This window comes from Macaca mulatta, chromosome 6 (genome assembly GCF_049350105.2).
Source record: "Macaca mulatta isolate MMU2019108-1 chromosome 6, T2T-MMU8v2.0, whole genome shotgun sequence".
Taxonomy (NCBI): domain Eukaryota; kingdom Metazoa; phylum Chordata; class Mammalia; order Primates; family Cercopithecidae; genus Macaca; species Macaca mulatta.
In genome coordinates, this window is record NC_133411.1 from 155,161,382 (window position 1) to 155,180,891 (window position 19,510).

Genomic DNA, 19,510 nt, shown 5'->3' on the forward strand with positions numbered 1-19,510 from the left:
GCTCACTGCAAGCTCCGCCTCCCAGGTTTACGCCATTCTCCTGCCTCAGCCTCCGGAGTAGCTGGGACCACAGGCGCCCGCCACCTCGCCCGGCTAGTTTTTTGTATTTTTTAGTAGAGACGGGGTTTCACCGTGTTAGCCAGGATGGTCTCGATCTCCTGACCTTGTGATCCGCCCGTCTCAGCCTCCCAAAGTGCTGGGATTACAGGCTTGAGCCACCGTGCCCGGCTTTGATTTTTAAATTTTAAGCATTATATATTGACTTCCCATTAGTCTTTGTGCTTCCCACCGCTCCATTTTTTTTGACCTTGTTGTGTTTTATTTTTTTCTTACAAATTTATGCCTTAAAAAAATAAATTATTCTGCTGTCATTTCAGTGGGGGTCTGGGGAAGGGTATGAAATTGCATACCACAGATGGTCAGTTCCCCATCTTTAGCCAGAAGTCCCTTTGAGTCTTAAGAAAGAGGTTTATCTCTAAAGTACTGTTTAGAACCTGTGCTCCCACAATATTTATATAATTTGTTATAATTTTTATATTCTTACTGGATAAAACCTCTAGTTTCTCACTCCTGCCATTCCTGAAACTTCATATAAGGCAACTGAGTATTTCTGCTGTAATTACTAAAGACTTCGCACATAGTTAGCTTTTCCCCACAGCCTCTCTAGACAGGGATTTTCCCCCACCTTCCAAGTATATGAAAAATATATTTGAGAATGTTACTGTACATGGAAATGATACCTTATAGTTAGGCAAATAGTTTTCTTTTGTGCTTTCCACAACAAAAATTAGCCTTTTCTTTGTATTTAACATGTGGAGAAAGTTTTTTAGATAGTGCTTCATTGATTGCCCTTCATCAGACCTTGTTAAAAGAGTAATGTAGGCCTGGCGTAGTGGCACCTGCCTGTAATCCCAGCACTTTGGGAGGCTGAGGTGGGAGGATTGCTTGAACCCAGAAGTTCAACGCCAACCTGGGCATCATAGTGAGACCCTATCTTTACAAAACAACTTAAAAATTAAAAGATAATATAGGTGATTTGTGAGCCATGACCATTTACTGTTGTTATCTGTCACAAGTGATCAGGAGTTTACCTTTTCTGCACGCTTTACTGTGATCAGGATTCTTCAGGTGAAAATATAATTTTCGTAGCTAGTTCTAGGAGTGAAATATGGCAATAGTAATTCTATGACCCATAAAGACATTGAAACTCTAAACTGCCTTAATTTTTTTCTCTTGATTTTGAAAATTTCTTTACAAAGATGATGCTTTTAAAACATTCAAACAATACAGATTATAAAGGAGAAGGCACAACGAATTTGAAATCTTATCAATTACATTTTTATGAACATCTTTCTAGCACCTGTATCTGTCATACGTATACATACTACCTATGCTGTTTTGGAGTTTGTTTTTTCATCCGTAGTGTATCATGGAGAATTGTTCATGTTTATGAATATAGGTATACATTTGTCTTATTTAAAGGCATTCTATTGTAAGAATATGCCATAATTTTTATGTACAACTCCCTATTGATGAATTAGGTAGGTTGTTTACTATTTCACTATTATGAACAATGTTATATACATCGTGTTAGATTTGGCATATTTACTGGGATAATTTTTCTTTTTTTTTTTTTTGAGACGGAGTCTCGCTCTGTCACCCAGGCTGGAGTGCAGTGGCATGATCTCGGCTCACTGCAACCTCCTCCTCCCGGGTTCACGCCATTCTCCTGCCTCACCCTCCTGAGTGGCTGGGACTACAGTTGCCCGCCACCACCCCTGGCTAATTTTTTGTATATTTAGTAGAGACAGGGTTTCACTGTGTTAGCCAGGATGATCTCGATCTCCTGACCTCGTGATCCGCCCGCCTCAGCCTCCCTAAGTGTTGGGATCACAGGCGTGAGCCACCATGCCTGGCCGATAATTTTTCATTATGTGGGACAGTGCTGCACATTGTAAAACTTCTGGCACCCCTGGCTACCACCTATTAATTGCCAATAAGTGCTTCTCAGTCACTGTGACTACCAAAATACCTGCTAGAGTGATGTCTCCAATGAGAACCACTGCTTTAGGTAGATTCCTAGGAAGGAGATAACTGGATCAAAGGCAGGCATTGAAATTTTGGTACAGCTCGCCAAATAACCCTTCAGACTGTTGTACTAATTTATACTTGTAGTGACATTGGATGAGAGTACCTGTTTGCTCTCCCTCATATAGACTTGAAGTTTGTTTTTTTATCTGTCAGTCAGTTGATTGATATATGATGACTAGCATAGATTGGGCGTCAATTTCTAATCTGGGAAAATGACTGGACTACATGAATTTCTCTTAGAGCAGCTTCTACCAAGAACCCTAATATGCATATAATTTTTAATTTATGGTATATATAGTTGATCTCATATTCACATATATATATTTTTATTTGAATTATTTCCTTGGCCAACACATATAAACAAAATGAAAAAGGAGTAAAAGTGTATACAATGAAAAATAAGATTCCCTTCTACCTCCAGTCACTCAATTTCACTCCCTGTGGACAATTATTGTTACCAGTTTCTCATATATCTGCTTAAAGATACTCTCTCACTATATATATATATTATTTTTTCTCTCTTTTATAAAAATGGTAGCATGTTATACAACACCCTTTTGCCATATGTACTTTTTACTTCATATATATTAGACTGCTAGATTGTTCTATGCTAGTGCATGTGGTGTTGCTTCGTTCTTTTTAATGACTGTGTGGTATTTCATCGCACAGATGTATCGTACTACATTTGAACTGCCCTATATTGATGGACATCCCATTTTTTCCCAATATTTTATCATTTTAAACCATATTTAGATGTGTATATAAGAGAATATATATGTATGTGTAGAACAATTAGGTACTTTAATAAGTAACAGATATGTTAAGAGATTAATCCTAGATTTTTTGAAAAAGTACTTTTTAGGGCCGGGTGCGGTGGCTCGTGCCTGTAATCCCAGCACTTTGGGAGGCCGAGGTGGGTAGATCACGAGGTCAGGAGATTGAGACCATCCTGGCTAACACAGTGAAGCCCCGTCTCTACTAAGAATACAAAAAATTAGCCAGGCATGGTGGCATGCGCCTGTACTCCCAGCTACTCAGGAGGCTGAGGCAGGAGAATCGCTTAAACCTGGGAGGTGGAAGTTGTAGTGAGCCGAGATGGCACCACTGCACTCTAGCCTGGGAGACAGAGCGAGACTCTGTCTCAAAAAAAAAAAAACAAAAAAACCTTATAAAAATATAATATATGCAAATGGTTAAAAGGATGACTAGGGCTGGGTATGGTGGCTCATGCCTATAATCACAGCACTTTGGGAGGCCGAGGCAGGTGGATCACATTACCTCAGGAGTTCGAGACCAGCTTGAACAACATGGCAAAACCCTGTCTCTACAAAAAATACAAAAATTAGCCGGATGTGGTGGCATCTGCCTGTAGTCACAGCTACTCGGGAGGCTGAGGCATGAGAATTGCTTGAGCCCGGGAGGTGGAGGTTGGAGTGAACCCAGATTGCGCCACTGCACTCCAGCCTGGGCAATGGAGCAAGACTCTGTCTCCCAAAAAAAAAAAAAAGTATGACTAATAAAACTAAAATCTCCCTTTTATTCATCTTTGTCCATTCTTAAAAGATAGTCACTATTCTTAGGTATCTTTATAGAAAAATACTATGTATGTAAGAATACATATATAAAGCTTCTTTCTTTAAAAACATTTACCAAAATGTGATCATATTATAAATACAGGGCTGTGTTCCAAACCTTGCCTTTTTCACATAAAAATCTTAGCTATCTGATATTTCTTTAATTTTTTTTTTTTTTTTTGGAGACAGAGTCTCAAGTCACGTGTCACCCAGGCTGGAGTGCAGTGGTGCAATCCCAACCCTCTGCATCTTCCACCTCCCAGGTTCAGGGATTCTCCTGTCTTTGCCTCCCAAGTAGCTGGGATTATAGGCATGCGCCACCACGCCCGGCTAATTTTTGTGTTTTTAGTAGAGATGAGGTTTCACCATGTTGGCCAGGCTGGTCTCAAACTCCTGAACTCAGGTGATCCACCTGCCTCAGCCTCAAAGGGCTGGGATAATAGGCATAAGCCACCGCAGCCAGCCTATTTCCTTAAAATTTTTAAAGGTTATACCTATAGTCACCTAAAAAAGTTTATAAAAACCAACTAAACTGATCATAAACATACAGTTCAGTGATTTATCAGAAGACAAATACCTAATATACTTATTCCTCAGGTCAAGAAATAGAACATTTCCAATACCCCAATCCCCTTTGTTGCTCACTTCTCCCAGCCTCTATCTACCTTCTCTCCTTCTCAGAGCAGTAACCGTTAGCCTCACTTTATGATGAACACCTTGCTTTCTTTATACAGTCAATCCTTATTATTTTCAGATTCCATATTTGCCAGTTCATCTACTCGCTGAAATTTATTTGTAACCCCAAAATCAGTACTTCTGCTTTCGTGGTCTTTCTCAGACATACACACAGTTGCCAGTCCCCTCATGTGCCCGTTTTCAGCTGAGATAGAAATAAGGTGGCACTATGCCTTCTTGTTTAAGCTTTTATACTGTAAACAAATGCCCCTTTTGCAGTCTATTTATTTTATTATTCATTTATTTTTTATTTTTGAGACAGAGTGTCGCTCTGTCTCCCAGGCTGGAGTGCAGTGGCGCGATCTTGGCTCACTGCAACCTTCGTCTCCCGGGTTCAAGTGATTCTCCTGCCTCAGCCTCCCTAGTAGCTGGGATTACAGGCGCCCACCACCACACTAATTTTTGTATTTTTTAGCAGAGACGAGGTTTCACATGTTGGCCAGGCTGGTCTCAAACTCCTGACATCAACCTCCTAAAGTGCTAGGATGACAGGCATGAGCCACCATGCCCGGCCTTTGCAGTCTATTTAGTGCCACATTTTTCTCAATTTTTTTTGTTTTCTTGGTGATTACACTGTTTTATTTTAAATGGCCCCTGAATGTAGTTCTAAAGTCCTGTCTAGTGTTCCTAAGTGCAAGGCTGTGATGTGCCTTACAAAGATACATGTGTTAGTTAAGCTTTGTTCAGGCGTAAGTCAGTGCTTTTGGCCATGAGTTCAATGTTAATGAATCAGTAATACATATTAAATAAGATGTCTGTCAATGGAAACACATAAAACCAAAGTATGTGTTGATAAGCTGACAAAAATGTTGTGACCCTCTAAGGCAGGGATGTCCAGTCTTTTGGCTTCCCTGGGCCACATTGGAAGAACAGGAATTGTCTTGGGTCACACATAAAATACACTAACACTAATGATAACTGATGAGCGGAAAAAAGTAAAAATCTCATAGTGTTTTAAGAAAGTTTATGAAATTTGTGTTGGGCTGCATTCAAAGCCATCCTGGGCCATATGTGGCCCGTGGGCCTCAGGTTGGACAAGGTTGCTCTAGAGGCTCGTAAGAATCTAATTCTATTTCCCCTATGATTAGTGGCTCAGTATTTGCCAATTAAATGTTTGCATCAACTTTTTAGAACGTAACTACTGCACGTAATGAGAATTGACCGTAGTTTTATCACCTAAATGAGCATTCCTAAATATTACAGTAGTATTCTGCTTGTTTTTAAAATGTTATATAAATGGAATCACACAGTGTGTATTCTTTTGTGCTTGGCTTCTTCTGTTTAATGTTTGTGAGACTTATTCATGTTTTTACATGTAACATTAATTTGCCATTTTTATTACTATATAATAGTTGCATCAATATACTATAGTTTATTTTTCATCCTCTTTTTTTTTTGAGATGGAGTCTCACTCTGTTGCCCAGGCTGGATCGCAGTGGCGCGATCTCGGCTCACGGCAACTTCTGCCTCCTGGGTTGAAGCGATTCTCCTGCCTCAGCCTCATGAGTAGCTGGGATTATGGGCATGCACCCCTACACCTGGCTAATTTTTGTATTTTTAGTAGAGATGGGGTTTCTCCATGTTGGCCAGGCTGGTCTTGAACTCCTGACCTCAGGTGATCCCCCTACCTCGGCCTCCCAAAGTGTTAGGGTTACAGGTGCCAGCTGCCGTGCCCAGCCTCATCCTCTTATTAATGGATATTTGGGTTATTTCTACTTTGTGGCTTTTGTAAGCAGTGTTGCTATCTTATACATGTTTTTAACTACACATGTACACACATTTCTCTGGGATATACAGTTGGACCTTCATATGTGTGGGTTTCACCTCCATGGATTAAACCAATTTTGGATCAAAAATATTAGGAAAAAAATGAATGGTTGCATCTGTACTGAGCATGTACATTTTTTGTCATTATTCCCTAAACAATATAGTATAACAACTATTTACATAGCATTTACATTGTATTAGGTATTATAAGTAATCTAGAGAGGATTCAAAGTATATGGGAGAATGTGTGTAGGTTATATGCTAATACTACACTTTTATGTAAATGACTTGAGCATTCATGGATTTTGGTATTCACAGAGAGTCCTGGAACCAGTCCCCCAGAAACACCAAGTGATGACTGTATGTGGAATTGCGGAGTGAACCCCATCAGTTTTAGATTCTTACCAGTTTAGAATCAGTTTGAGATTCTCACCATTTGTGTATGAGAATTCTTAACTTGGTAGCGTCATATCTTTATTCTAATTGCTGATTTGATTTGTTAAGTTAGATAGTAGAAATTTTTCTTAATTTCAGACTGCATATACATTTCTGGTTCTTCCTTTAATAATGTGTATGCAATACATTTAATGCCTTATTCCTTTTGGAGGACAGAGCTCATATCCTCTTTGGAGAGCAACACGGTTATTACAGATTTAAAAATCTTTATTACTTTTTCTGATTATAAAAGTAATGCATTTTTATTTAGAAATTCAAATAATATAGAAATGAACAAAACAAGCAGGGAAAGCCTCTCTGTAATTGGGCTGTGTGTTAAAGGATAGAGGAAGGGTAAAGGATCTCTATTACATACATTACCTGATTTTTAAAAGATGGTAAATATAGACCAGGTGCTGTGGCTCATGCCTGTAATCCCAACACTTTGGGAGGCTGAGGTGGGAGAATTGCTTGAGCCTAAGAGTTTGAGACCCGCCTGGGCAACATAGGGAGACCCCGTCTATAAAACTAAAAAAATTAGCCAGGTGAGGTGATGCATGCCTGTGGTCTCAGCTACTTGGGAGGCTGAAGTGGGAGGATCACGTGGACTCAGGGAGTCAAGGCTGCAGTGAGTGTGATCTTCCCACTGCATTCCAGCCTGGGAATCAGAGCAAGACTCTGTCTCAAAAAGAAAAGAAAAGGTACATATATATATTTGGTAGGGCTATTTTGATACATCAGTTTGGTATGTCCCATGAGTCATAATGTTTTGTGTTAGGTTATAAGCATTTAGACCCTGCAAGGAATGGTGGGAATTTTTCTCTTAGAACACAGGATGAAGTCTGTGCAGGCAGTAATGGATTTATGAGTCTGCCCTAATGTACATTCACACCATGCTATGCTCCAAGTGTTTTATGGAAACATTTGGCAAATGCTTCAAGAGGTTTAACAATGATTTTTGCTAGATAGACTAGAATGAAAGCCCAAATAAAAAAGAGTCTCTTCTGTTATGTTTTTCAGAACCCTCAGTTCTATAAATGAGGACCTTTGATAGGAAAGCTTTAGGGATGGCTAAGCTTTTACTTTTTTGAAACTTTGGATCCCTGTTCCCTTGTCTGTGTTGCTTTGTCTTTAAAATTTGCTTTCCCTTATTGGAATTTGCTGGGGAGAAAAAAATGTTTAAAAATTAGTACCAAGTAACACATTTGAAACGGAGCAGTTTTATGAGTTAGGATATTATTAGGTGTATTTAATGTTTACTGAATGCATAGATGAGCTGGGAGGTGCTTATTAATGTATAGCATTTCAGAATTGGAAATAGGAAGAACTTTATCAAACATAGGTGGGGCTGTAAGAGATGCAGTGAGATGAATAAGCAGATGATTCACCTTTAAAAAAATTACTTATTTCTAAGGTTTGAGTCTATGTATGTAGATATCAAAGCCAAAAGTCAATACATGTATTAAGAATATTTCTTGTCCTCATCATGACTTCTGTAAGTAGAGCAACTGTACTTAGAAAAAAAAGTATTACTTCAACCAAAACAGATGCTAACATGTACCTAACGCAGATATAAACCATGGGTTATCCTAGGCAAACCAGAATATATAGTTGCTCTAATTAAAAGGGACTTTATTTTGTTTTTTAGCTCTCATTGGAGATTGTAGAGCCACCTTAACAGATTTCTCCCCTGCCCTATATTATACTTTTTAAATAACACAGAATTTGCAAAAATCATTAGTAATTGGAGTGCAAACTTGTATGTTCTTCTAATATATATTTTAGGCTGCAAACCAAGGGCCAAAATTTAAAGACCGTCGGCTACAGATATCATGGCACAAGCCCAAGGTACCATCTATATCCACTGAGACTGAAGAAGAAGAAGTCAAGGAGGAGGTAAATTTAATGGTTGGAAATAAGAGTTGAATTAGATCACTTTTCAATTGTGTATTTTTTATGATATCAAATAGTATAAATTTAAAAATAAATACTGGGTTAAGACCAGTTTCGATGTTTATTAGAGAATTAAAACAGGTCTAGAGACATAAAAAGCTGTCTTGGGGATTATTTTCTTCTGGTATAGGAAAGACTGTTCTTTTTTATTTACATTTATATTGGATTTATTTGGGCTTTAGAAATTTTTATTCTGATGAATAAAGTCAGAGATTACATAAACAAATTAAGCTTTAATTGGTTGGTTTCTCTTTTTTTATTCAAGTTCCATAGTAATAGATTTGAGTTTCTTATTTTCCTTCTGTGTACAATTAGTTAAAATGAGTGTGCAGAAATTGAACATAGAGGAAAGAATTGGAAAACTAAAGACCTCAATAACAAAAGTACTGAATAATCAACTTCTTTTTTTTTTTTTTTTTTTGAGACGGAGTCTCGCTCTGCCGCCCAGGCTGGAGTGCAGTGGCCAGATCTCGGCTCACTGCAAGCTCCACATCCCGGGTTCACGCCATTCTCCTGCCTCAGCCTCCCGAGTATCTGGGACTACAGGCGCCCGCCACCTCGCCCGGCTAGTTTTTTGTATTTTTTAGTAGAGACGGGGTTTCACCGTGTCAGCCAGGATGGTCTCGATCTCCTGACCTCATGATCCGCCCGTCTCGGCCTCCCAAAGTGCTGGGATTACAGGCTTGAGCCACCGCGCCCGGCCTCAACTTCTTAAAATATATGAGAATTTATTTTGCTTTTTTACTTCTGTTATTTATCATTAGTTTATTTAGTGAGCACTTAGGCTACATTGCGAGGTTTTCCTGATTTATATGACAATCTTGGTTTTAAAACATGCCTAGCATTTATAGTTTGATCAAGTGTCTTCTCACTATATGGGTAATTTTACACAGCAAAAGCAGAAATTTCCCCAGATTAAAAGAAAAAAAAAAGTCATGATGTTTGGGTAGTGTTTGCAGATACATCTACTTTGTCTAAGATTTTAGATTTTTATGTAAGATTTGGAATATCAGTGTCATGGGGAAGCTAGTATATTCACCTCTCACAAACGATTGGGTGGATATAAAACAAAGATTTAGGTGTTTGGTCATTTATTTTCCTAATTCTTTTTTTTTTTCTGTTAAGCTGTTCTTTATTTCAGGGAGAGGGCAGGGGAGGGGGCTCAGTCTTTCTTGGCAGCAGCTTTCCTCAGGGCGGCCAATACGTTGCTCAGCTCCTCCCGCTTCCTCTTGGCGCGGATGTGTGTCCCCACCCTTTTCTTGATACGTTTGAGGGCCCGTTTGTCCTTGGAGACCTTCAGTAACTCCATGGCACGCCGCTCGTATGGGGCAAAGCCGCACCCATCCCGAATCATGTCCCGCACGAACTTGGTGTGTTTTGTCAGATGCCCGCGGCGGCCTATTTTCCTAATTTTTAATAGAATAAAATTAATTTTAATTTATCAGAAATGTATCTCATAGTCTTTAATTTTCTGTACTAAATGTCCACATTATTTTCCTAATGATGTTAGAGTAGAAATCTCCTATTAAAAGTAGCAAAATTAGCAGGGGAGAAGAATTTATATTCATTTACAAAAATATTTTGGGGTGGTTTTTTTTTTTTTTTTGCCCTGAAAGATACTCCTGCATGCATCCCTTATGAAATCTAGCCTGGGCTTTATATACTACCCTGTTTGTCCTTTGGCGTAAAAAGCATTTTACTTACCATTCTTGTGCCACTAAACAGATTTTAACCTCTCTTTCTTCAGGAAACAGAAACCTCAGATTTGTTTTTGCCTGATGATGACGATGAAGATGAAGATGAATATGAGTCTCGCTCATGGCGAAGATGAAATCTGATGCTAGCTGTATAATTTTTAGGAATATTGTTTAGAAGAACAACTTTTAAAAATTATTTAAAAGAAGTCAATGAGCCAAAAAAATTTTTTTTATTTTTCTTTTCAACACAGTAGGTTCAAGAACAGCAAGTTTGCTATTTAAACACATCTCATAACTGTACATGATATTAAAGCACCAAAGGCCTAGTGACTTTTACACAGTTGTGAAGATCCACAGCAATGACATGGATAATCTCTAGAGCCTTATTTTCCACACCACCTTTTTTTTGTTGCTATTGGTGTTGGATTATGATGTAAATGACAGGGTGTTCAGAAATTTTATTTTGGATTATAATCTACTGATAAAGTTTAATTAAATGTCAAAATCACCTGTAATCTTTTAACTCTCAGTTATTATGGATGGGTCATCAGACAGTAGGAAATATTTGTAATTAAAATACCCTTTTGCTTTCAAGAGTGGTCTTGGAAGAAAAATATGTTTATTTTAATTTTTTTTTTTTACTTTGGAGGAGCCCAATTTGTATTCAGTCTAAATTTGTTTTTCATGGTTTTTATGTGTGGTAGTACTATTTCAGTGAAAATCACAACAAACTGTGTGTTCTTAAATGCTACAGCAATGGTAGCTAGCTCTATAGTATTTCCATTCTCTTGTCATATGAACTCCTGGACTTTTCCAGCTACTGATTCTTAGTTTGCTTTGATATTTAGTGAGCGCTGGTTCGGCTGGTCTTTTTAAAAATTTTTATAACTCAGAATGTAAAAGGCTTTCACCTATTGCCCCTTTCTCATCCCCCTTTTCTTCCTCTTGCCTTTCTATTAATAGGCCTGACTTTCGTCATCATTGATATAAGTGGTTCATTTGGGCAACCGCAGGCAGTCTCCAATAAAAGGTTCAAACCAGTACCTGGATAAATAAGTGATGTTTTGATGAGAATGATGAAAGGATTTTGGGGAGAAGAGAATCACCAGCTTTTTCTTTTTTCTCCCTCTTTTGAAGCTTCAGTTCAGTTATAGTTACACAGAAGGGTTTTAAAATGTCTGAAATTCTTTTCCTAAATTAAAACCATGATAGTGAGGTGACTGGGGGTGGGAGGTGGGTGGGAGGGGGTTGAGGGCTGAGTATACTAGTAATAAATGGGAGTCATATATGACTTTGATCAGATGACCTTATTTTTTCATAATTTTGTAGTTTGTTGCTATCCATGAACATATGCATCCCTCAGTAGAGTTTCCTGTGTGCATTTTTACTGTACACTGTATAGAGTATCTGTTAAGTAAAATATATATGTAAATTTATGTCCTCGTGTTCTGAATGTTAGATGGAAAAGCAGAGGAGCAACACTACACTGTACTGACCCCTGGGAAAATAAAATGATTAATGTACATAGGCCATCACTTTTTCAAGGATATACACATCTTTGTTTTTATATATGTGTGGTATGAAAAATTGAAACCTCCTGTTGGCTCCAAAAGGTTCTTGGTGACCACTATGTCAAAGATTTTGTTTGCTGAGGTAAAGACTATTTCTCAAAATAGAAACTATTCACTCAAGAACTTAAAACCATCAGGATTCTAGATTTACTTAGCTATAAGAAGTTAAATCCCATGTTCTGATAATCTTTATTCTTCTACGTGTTTTCCTGGACTGATGTGTCAAACCAGGGTCCTTTTTAAGTTCATATAATTTTCTTTCATAATAATAAGGACTTCCTCTTTCTAGGTTATTGTTATATTTCTAGTAACATTGAAGGTAAAATAAGCTTATAAAAGAAGGAAAACATTAGAATGGTGTATCTAGAGTACACAATCTTGCTCCTTACTCCTCCATCATCTCTAATGAAATTTTTCTTGATGTCTGTGGCTCAGTCGGTATATATTTTGAAAGATTCATTGTGGTGAATATTTTGAGTCCTGACAGTTTAATCGTGATAGAGGGAACAAAGGATTTATATATTTTTTGTACAAAGCTTTTTCTTAAACTGTATAATTTTGTAAATAATTTGTTTGGGTGTTTTGTTTTTTGTTTTTTTTTTTCTTTTTGTGTACTAAAACTACCAGCGTATAGATTTCAATAAGAATTGTTGTATTTTTGTATTTGGAAACTGAAAATTACAGTAAATAAATGGAACTGTAAGAAAAATTTCAGTAGATTGACAGTTCAACAGAATGAGATTCCTTTTCATATGATTTTTTTGACCTCAAAATGAACATCTTATCAGTAAAAAGTTGAAAATTTGACTTTTTAGTATTGGGGGCAGAGGATAAAAAAGAGATGTGTTAAAGTGAAAAACAGTTTTTTCAGTAAGATTTGAGGCCCTTTCTATAAAAGTTTTCAGTACACCTTAAACAGGACTAAAAATACTTTAAAAGTATGCTTTCAAAGAATTTTAAAACATGTTTGACTCAAAGATGAATTTAAAGTGAGTTAATTATAATATTGGAACACTTAAGGTTAGCGTAAAATAGTTTATATATATCCCCCGCCCCCTTTGGGATATTTTACTTCCACCATCGAATCTTCAGCTGTTAGAATTTCACTTAAAAGTGAATAACTGCCATACATGTTTTCTTGGCATCTTTATTTACAGAAATAACATACAGCATCTAAGGCAAATTCTGTTCCTCTTAATGTGTATGACATCATTTATATGTATCAATAATAGCCACCAGTTGATTAGGTCAGCCTGATATACTACTGGATTACTGTCCAAGATAAAAAGGTAACCCCAAGTATTGCAAAATTTCCCTCAATTTCATTGTATAACATTGAAGAAATATTGTTACCAGCTAAGATGATAAATTGGAAAGCAGTCCTGTTAAGGTGAAAAGAAAGGGTCCTTGGTGATGAGTCATTTTTTTCAAAAAAGAAAAAAATCATGTGAAAAGGAATAGTGGTTCCTCTTGATGTATAGTATGCCTGTATTATAGTTTTTACAAAATTGTGATCTTGTGTAATAGTATAATAGGAGATATTGTTGAATTTCTAACTGTTTATACATTTAAATTCATATATGTAATGTTTGTTTTATCAATTACAATCTGAATTTCTAAGAAGCATGTTGACTTTTGCAATAAAGATGCAATATGGAATGGTTCACAATTGGAAAAAAAAAGAAAAAAAGATGAAAGTAATACAAATTTAAAAGAATTTGGAAAATTTATGAACCATTCCAAAAATTATAACAATCACCAAAAGAGCTGTAATTCTGGCTTGTTCTGGAAAGAAAGAAAATGTGTGTGTATGCTTGCTTGTGAGAGTGGGTGAGTAGTGGCCATGTATGTGTGTTTTATGTTGTGTTCATAAACGAGAGAATGTCATTCAATATGAAGTTGGGTTTGAAGTCACTGGCTATTAAATATTAAGTAGGATAACTTTCTCAACAGAGTAACCTGGAGAATGAAAGAGAAGGTATTAAAATGCTACTTGTAAGTAACCTTTGATAGCCACATTATTTTGTTCATGGATGGTTCTTAGGTATCCCAGATAAAAAGCACAAAACAGTTTCATGAAAGCAATTATTTTAATGTTGTCTTGAGGATATTCATTATGTCTGCCAATTGTAGGAGGGACATTTTCCTTAAGTAGAATAGGAGAAGGGAAAAAACACCTACAAGAGATGATTTAAAGATAAATCAGTTCTGAATGTGACGAAGATTTGTAAGGGACAAACAGGAGTAGGTAGTGATCTTATGTACTAAGGACTGGGTGGTGATGAGAAAGAGAAGGGAAGTGTATCACTTTGTTTTACCATTTAAAAAAATGCTATTATAAAATTCCCCTTCCAATGATTATGCATTGTTTAAGAAGGAGCATTCTTAAAATTTCAGCTTATACAAGAAAATACTCAAAGAACGAGAGTAAAGTTTATTTTCATTCTTTTCAAATAAAATTTATTTTATATATTATGTAAATAGCAGATAAGCTGTTTGTCACCATTGCTTTGAATAGATCATAATTAATCCTAAATATATTTACAATAAACATTAGTTTTGGGACTTTTTTGGAGGGAGGAGGCGTAATTCTGAACATAGTTACATCTAATGAACAAATCAAATGTTTTACTAAAACAGCTTTCATTAACAGAAATTAATGATTTTATGTGATATTTTTACTGATTTTGAAGTAAATTGTACTAAAGCCAAAGATAAATTTTGAATCATAAGCCCCAGCATACAATCAAATCTGGATCTAGATATGTTACTGTAAACATAGATACAATTGTGTTTATCAACATGTGGGGATATTGGATGATTGGGTTGCTTTAGACTAAATGGACCAACATTACCTTGCTGTGTAGAGCTGCTCATTTTATGTTCATTTTTAGTCTCAAAGACCTAATTTGAAAGACCAACCAAAACTGACCCAGAAAAGAAAAAAAAAAAAAAAAAGGCAATCTACTGCTACTGCTTGTATTATGAATCACCTTCATTTATGCTAAATTGATTTTATTGCCAAGATCTCTCCTTTCAACAGGATCATCTACCATTTGGCCTCTTCCCTGTTCTGCAGTTGACCTTAGGTTAACTAAACCATTCCAGCATTCTAAGATAGGCAATTTGATACAGGGTGAAATCAAGGTCAGAATAGTGTTTGAAGATTGTGAGTTATTTGTGTTTGCATCTACTCTTAAGCTTCTGCAAGCATTTCTTATTGTGGTGGTGGTGGTGGTGGTGTTCATTAACATGAGCATGATTAACATTGCTGTTACTTTGTCTTTGCATTTATATTAAATTATCTTTTGTGAAAGAGCAGCAAGGAAAGAAGACCCCTTAGCTTGTTTTAGATAAAGATAAGCCTGAATTTCTGACCTCACTTCCACTTCAGTTTTCTAACCACTACATAGAGGTATTTTTTGTTTTTTGTTGTTTTTGAGACAGAGTCTTGTTATGTTGCCCAGATTGGAGTGCAGTGGCACAATCTTGGCTAATTTTTGTATTTTTGGTAGAGACAAAGTTTCACTGTGTTGGCCACGCTAGTCTTGAACTCCTGACCTTAAGTGATCCTCTAACCTTGACCTCCCAAAGTGCTGGGATTACAGGCTTGAGCTACCACCCCCAGCCAACTTCATAGTTTTACTAGTTTGATGTGGTGACCTACTAGTTCTTAAAATAATATGTAGAGTTGGAGTTCAGGTTTAGCACTTGATTGTTCAAAATTGTAATTTACTGTATTCTTTGAAGGCAAGTATAGGGGCGGAAACAAGCCTTTTCAGCACTTAGCCGTTTCTGTTGATTAAATTGTTAACACTCTTTTGTAAAAACCTTATAAAGATGAGTGTCTTATTAATAGTTTCCTAAAATCCTTGCGATTTTACTTCTTAGTTTGCCTCCAGACTTCTATTATTGTGAGGTATTGATATATTTCTTCTAATTTTAAATTTAATTAGTAAGGCCTAATACAGACCTTGCCAAATTAATTTTTTCTTGAGGATAATTTCGCTTCAAGATTGAGACTACTCACATAGTCAGTTTGAGTTCTTAGACCAAATGCTGCCTATTTATCTATGTAAACATGTATTCCTGCATAAATTATTGAATGGTAATTTCTGAACCACCCTCCAACAGTAGGGCTATTTATTTACTTTAGGATTTACATTATTAACATTTAGAGCCTGCAGGGGGCTCCAAAAGGCAAACTTTAGTCTTGGAGCAGGGACTGAATCTTTTTTCACAGCAACTCAAAATGAGACACATTTTGCATTGGAACCCAGTATACACACACAAAACGAAAGCTTACAAAACAATACCTACCCAATATGCACCTGATATTTTCATCCTATTAGATAAAAATCTTGTCAGGTTCCCACTATTTGGCTTTCAAAATTACAGTTTGGAAAATTAGCCTATTGAGTTGCATGATGGAGCGCATTTTAAAGTCATTGTCTTCCTTGCCGTGACATTGTAGAAACTATTTTGAATATAAAATGTTACTACTTCTGTTTTTCCTTTTTTTTTTTTTTACTTGATGTTTTTTCTTGAAGAGTATTTTGTAGTTTTTAATTTTTAAAGTAGACAACTTCTCAGTGACTTTTTAAGCTTGCCTACGGTTTTATATTTTTGTCATTACTTGTCTTGGGAAGGGAATGGGAATATTGATATATTGGTGCTACATTTTATGCAATTCAAATCACTGCAGTAATTATTTGTATATTTTTTAAAAAGCTGTGAAGTCCATAAAACTACAGTTTTTTGTTTTTGTTTTTTTTTTTTTTTTTTGAGATGGAGTCTTGCTCTGTGGCTCAGGCTGGAGTCAGTGGCGCAATTTCAGCTCACTGCAACCTCCACCTCCCAGGTTCAAGCGATTCTCTTGCCTCAGCCTCCCGTGTAGCTGGGACTACAGACACGTGCCACCACGCTGGCTAATTTTTGTATTTTTGTAGAGACGGGGTTTCACCATATTGGCCAGGCTGGTCTCCAACTCCTGATCTCGTGATCCACCCGCCACGGCCTCCCAAAGTGCTGGGATTACAGGATGTGAGCCGCTGTGCCTGGCCCACAACTACAACTCTTTAAGGGCTATAAATCAGTAAGAGATTATTTGGCTTTGAATTAAATTTTGTACTTAGAGTTCACCTTAGCCATCAACAATTTAAAACGAACCAATTTTGATACCTTAAAAAAAATGTATATTCTAACGTGCCACTGAATTTCACCTTTTTCAAACATATCCCTATAAGTTTATAAGAAATATAAGAAATAGATAAGCCCTATATAAAACATAACTAACTGCCTTTGCCACTTTTCTTACTCTTGAGCAAGTGTGTCACTTGTCTCTTTACATGTCTGACCTTTCCCAGTTTCTAAAGTGCGAAAAGAAAGACTGGGGACATGTCCATAAGAATATTCCCATATATTCAGAAATGCAAAGGAGAAAACCATTAAGTCTGCAAAGTAGTGAAATCAGAACTCATCATGGAGTTATGAGTTACACATTTCAGTATTTCTACCCCCTTGTCTATGTACTTTTCTTTTGGAATTCCTTAAGCAATAAAACCTGACTTTCTTATAATACCATGGTACCAAACAAATACTTTGAATTAACCTGATTGATAATTTTAAACTCACTTTGAAGAAATAACCCATGGACTGAATGCAGACTGTGACCCAATTAGTGGAGTGAGTCGTTTGCCTACATTCTGTGCTTACCATAGCCTTTGAGGAAGGTGTTCTTACCACCTTATTCAGCTTTGAAAACAGTTTCAGAGAGATAAATTTGCCTTCCTGAGGTCACACAACCTGTAGTGGTGGAGTCAGCATTTGAACACAGGTCTGACCCCAGAGCTCAAGTTCTTAACCTCTGTGCTCCACTGCTTCTAATAAAACGGAATATTGCCAAGTCTGTAGAATGTCACTGGTCTTTTTTATTAGTGTCTGTCAAACGCTGCCATTCTGGCTCCATCTTTCTCATCTGCCTTGGATTGGAACCAGACTCCCTTGGGGAGCAACACTGTGTTTTTAGGTAGCATATTGGAAACCACAGAGAACAGCTTATTTATGTTAATTTGTGGGGGAACATTTTAAAGTAGTAATTTTCTGTGACCTCCACAATATACAGCCAGCCAATTTGATACATTCACAATAATTTAGCTATATCATAACCTGTGTTATTTTGTTTTCAATTTTAAATGTTTTCCCTGTGACAAATTGAATTATGATAATCTTGCAGTATTTCTACCTTGATTCTTTGTGTTTTTCAATATTTCTCGTGTCTTTTTCCTTTTAACCTTCACATTAAAAAAATCATGTTGTACATAAATAAGTTTACATGCTTTAATTTAATGATGTTTTCATATAGAACACTGAATTTTCTAGACAAAAAGTGCTGAGAATAGCAGTGTTCGTTTATAGTTATGTTTATGCCATAGATTTTTAAAAAGAATTATTCTCAGTGAATAAAACTGATGTTCATGTCATTGTTCTGTTTGGGGAGTTGTTTTTTTACATGTTCACATTTCTTAGATCATTCCAAATCTTTACGAATTTCTAATTTTTGCTATTTGGAGAACTTTGAAATGTTTATTGACTTGTAGTTGTTATGGTAATAGTCATCTGAAAAAAGAAAAAGATGTAAGTGGCCTTGAAGAAGAGGGGACTTTTTGTTCTTTGACAGCCCATGAGAAAACTAGGCATGTTCTAAGAGGTTCAATGAAAAAGTCTTATATTCTTGACAAACTTTGTAGCATTAGGGAATATTTCCAATATGATAATTGTATCAGGAAAATTGCTGAGACAAAAGAGAATGATTATAACATTCTGCTGGCCACACAGCACATGTTTTAAGACAGGTATTTCACCCTAAAAATAAAATTGGATTATGTCGTGTGTTTTTTTTCCTCTGTGAAGATTCCAGAAGTATGTCATGTGTGTTTTTTTAAACTTTTACTGTGATCGAATGCTTAAAAAAATGCATGTTATTAAAGAGTTTTTCAGCATATTTTGCTTTGAAATGTTAAATATAGGGAAGGAAGAATTTTATACGTAGAAACTTAGTTTCTTAGAATTATAACTTTATTTTCTGAAAATTTTCTACCAATAACTTTAAAGCACTTTTCTCCCTGATTTATTTAAATCCTAATAAATTATACATTTCTGCACTCTAGCCATTCATGTGAAAATTATTTGGAGTCATCTCAATAGAATGGTGCTGTGTGGTCTCCTGAGGCCCCCAAGTATGTCAAAGAAGTTTCATCTACTCTTTGCAGAAAGTTTCTTAAACATTATTATTCAACTCTGAAGTATACTATTATTTTTCTTTTTTTGTACAAGAGGAAACTTGGGCATAGAGCAGTTGTGTCACCTATGGTCTCAAAGCAAAGCCAACAGTTAAAACCACGTTATGTCTGACATCAAAATGGGGCTTTTTACCATTGCTTGATACTGTGCTCACATCTCAATTCTTGCTACTTGCGTGAGCTGTGAACAGGGTTTAGTCTTTTTTTGTTTTGTTTTGTTTGTTTCATTTCTTTGGAGACAAGGTCTCTCTCTGTCATCCAAGCTGCCTGGTGGGAGTGCAGTGGTGCTATCATGGCTCATTGTAGCCTGAACTTCCTTGCTCAAGCAATCCTCCTGCCTCAGCCCCCCAAAGCACTAGCATCACAGGTATAGTCTCTGCCCCTGA

The 19,510-nt window shown here is 36.5% G+C and overlaps 1 protein-coding gene across 3 annotated transcripts in view; it reads left to right on the plus strand.

Annotated features, from left to right (window-relative positions):
• The window catches only part of RBM27 (RNA binding motif protein 27), an 87,804-nt gene extending 74,217 nt beyond the window's left edge, over window positions 1-13,587 (plus strand). For 2 of the 3 annotated variants that reach the window (XM_015141102.3, XM_078004123.1), the window contains exons 19-20: window positions 8,388-8,498; window positions 10,303-13,587. In XM_015141102.3, coding sequence (XP_014996588.1) covers window positions 8,388-8,498; window positions 10,303-10,386 — 195 coding nt within the window. In that variant the 3' untranslated portion in view covers window positions 10,387-13,587. 3 annotated transcript variants of the gene reach the window in all.
• The last annotated feature ends 5,923 nt before the right edge of the window (window positions 13,588-19,510 follow it).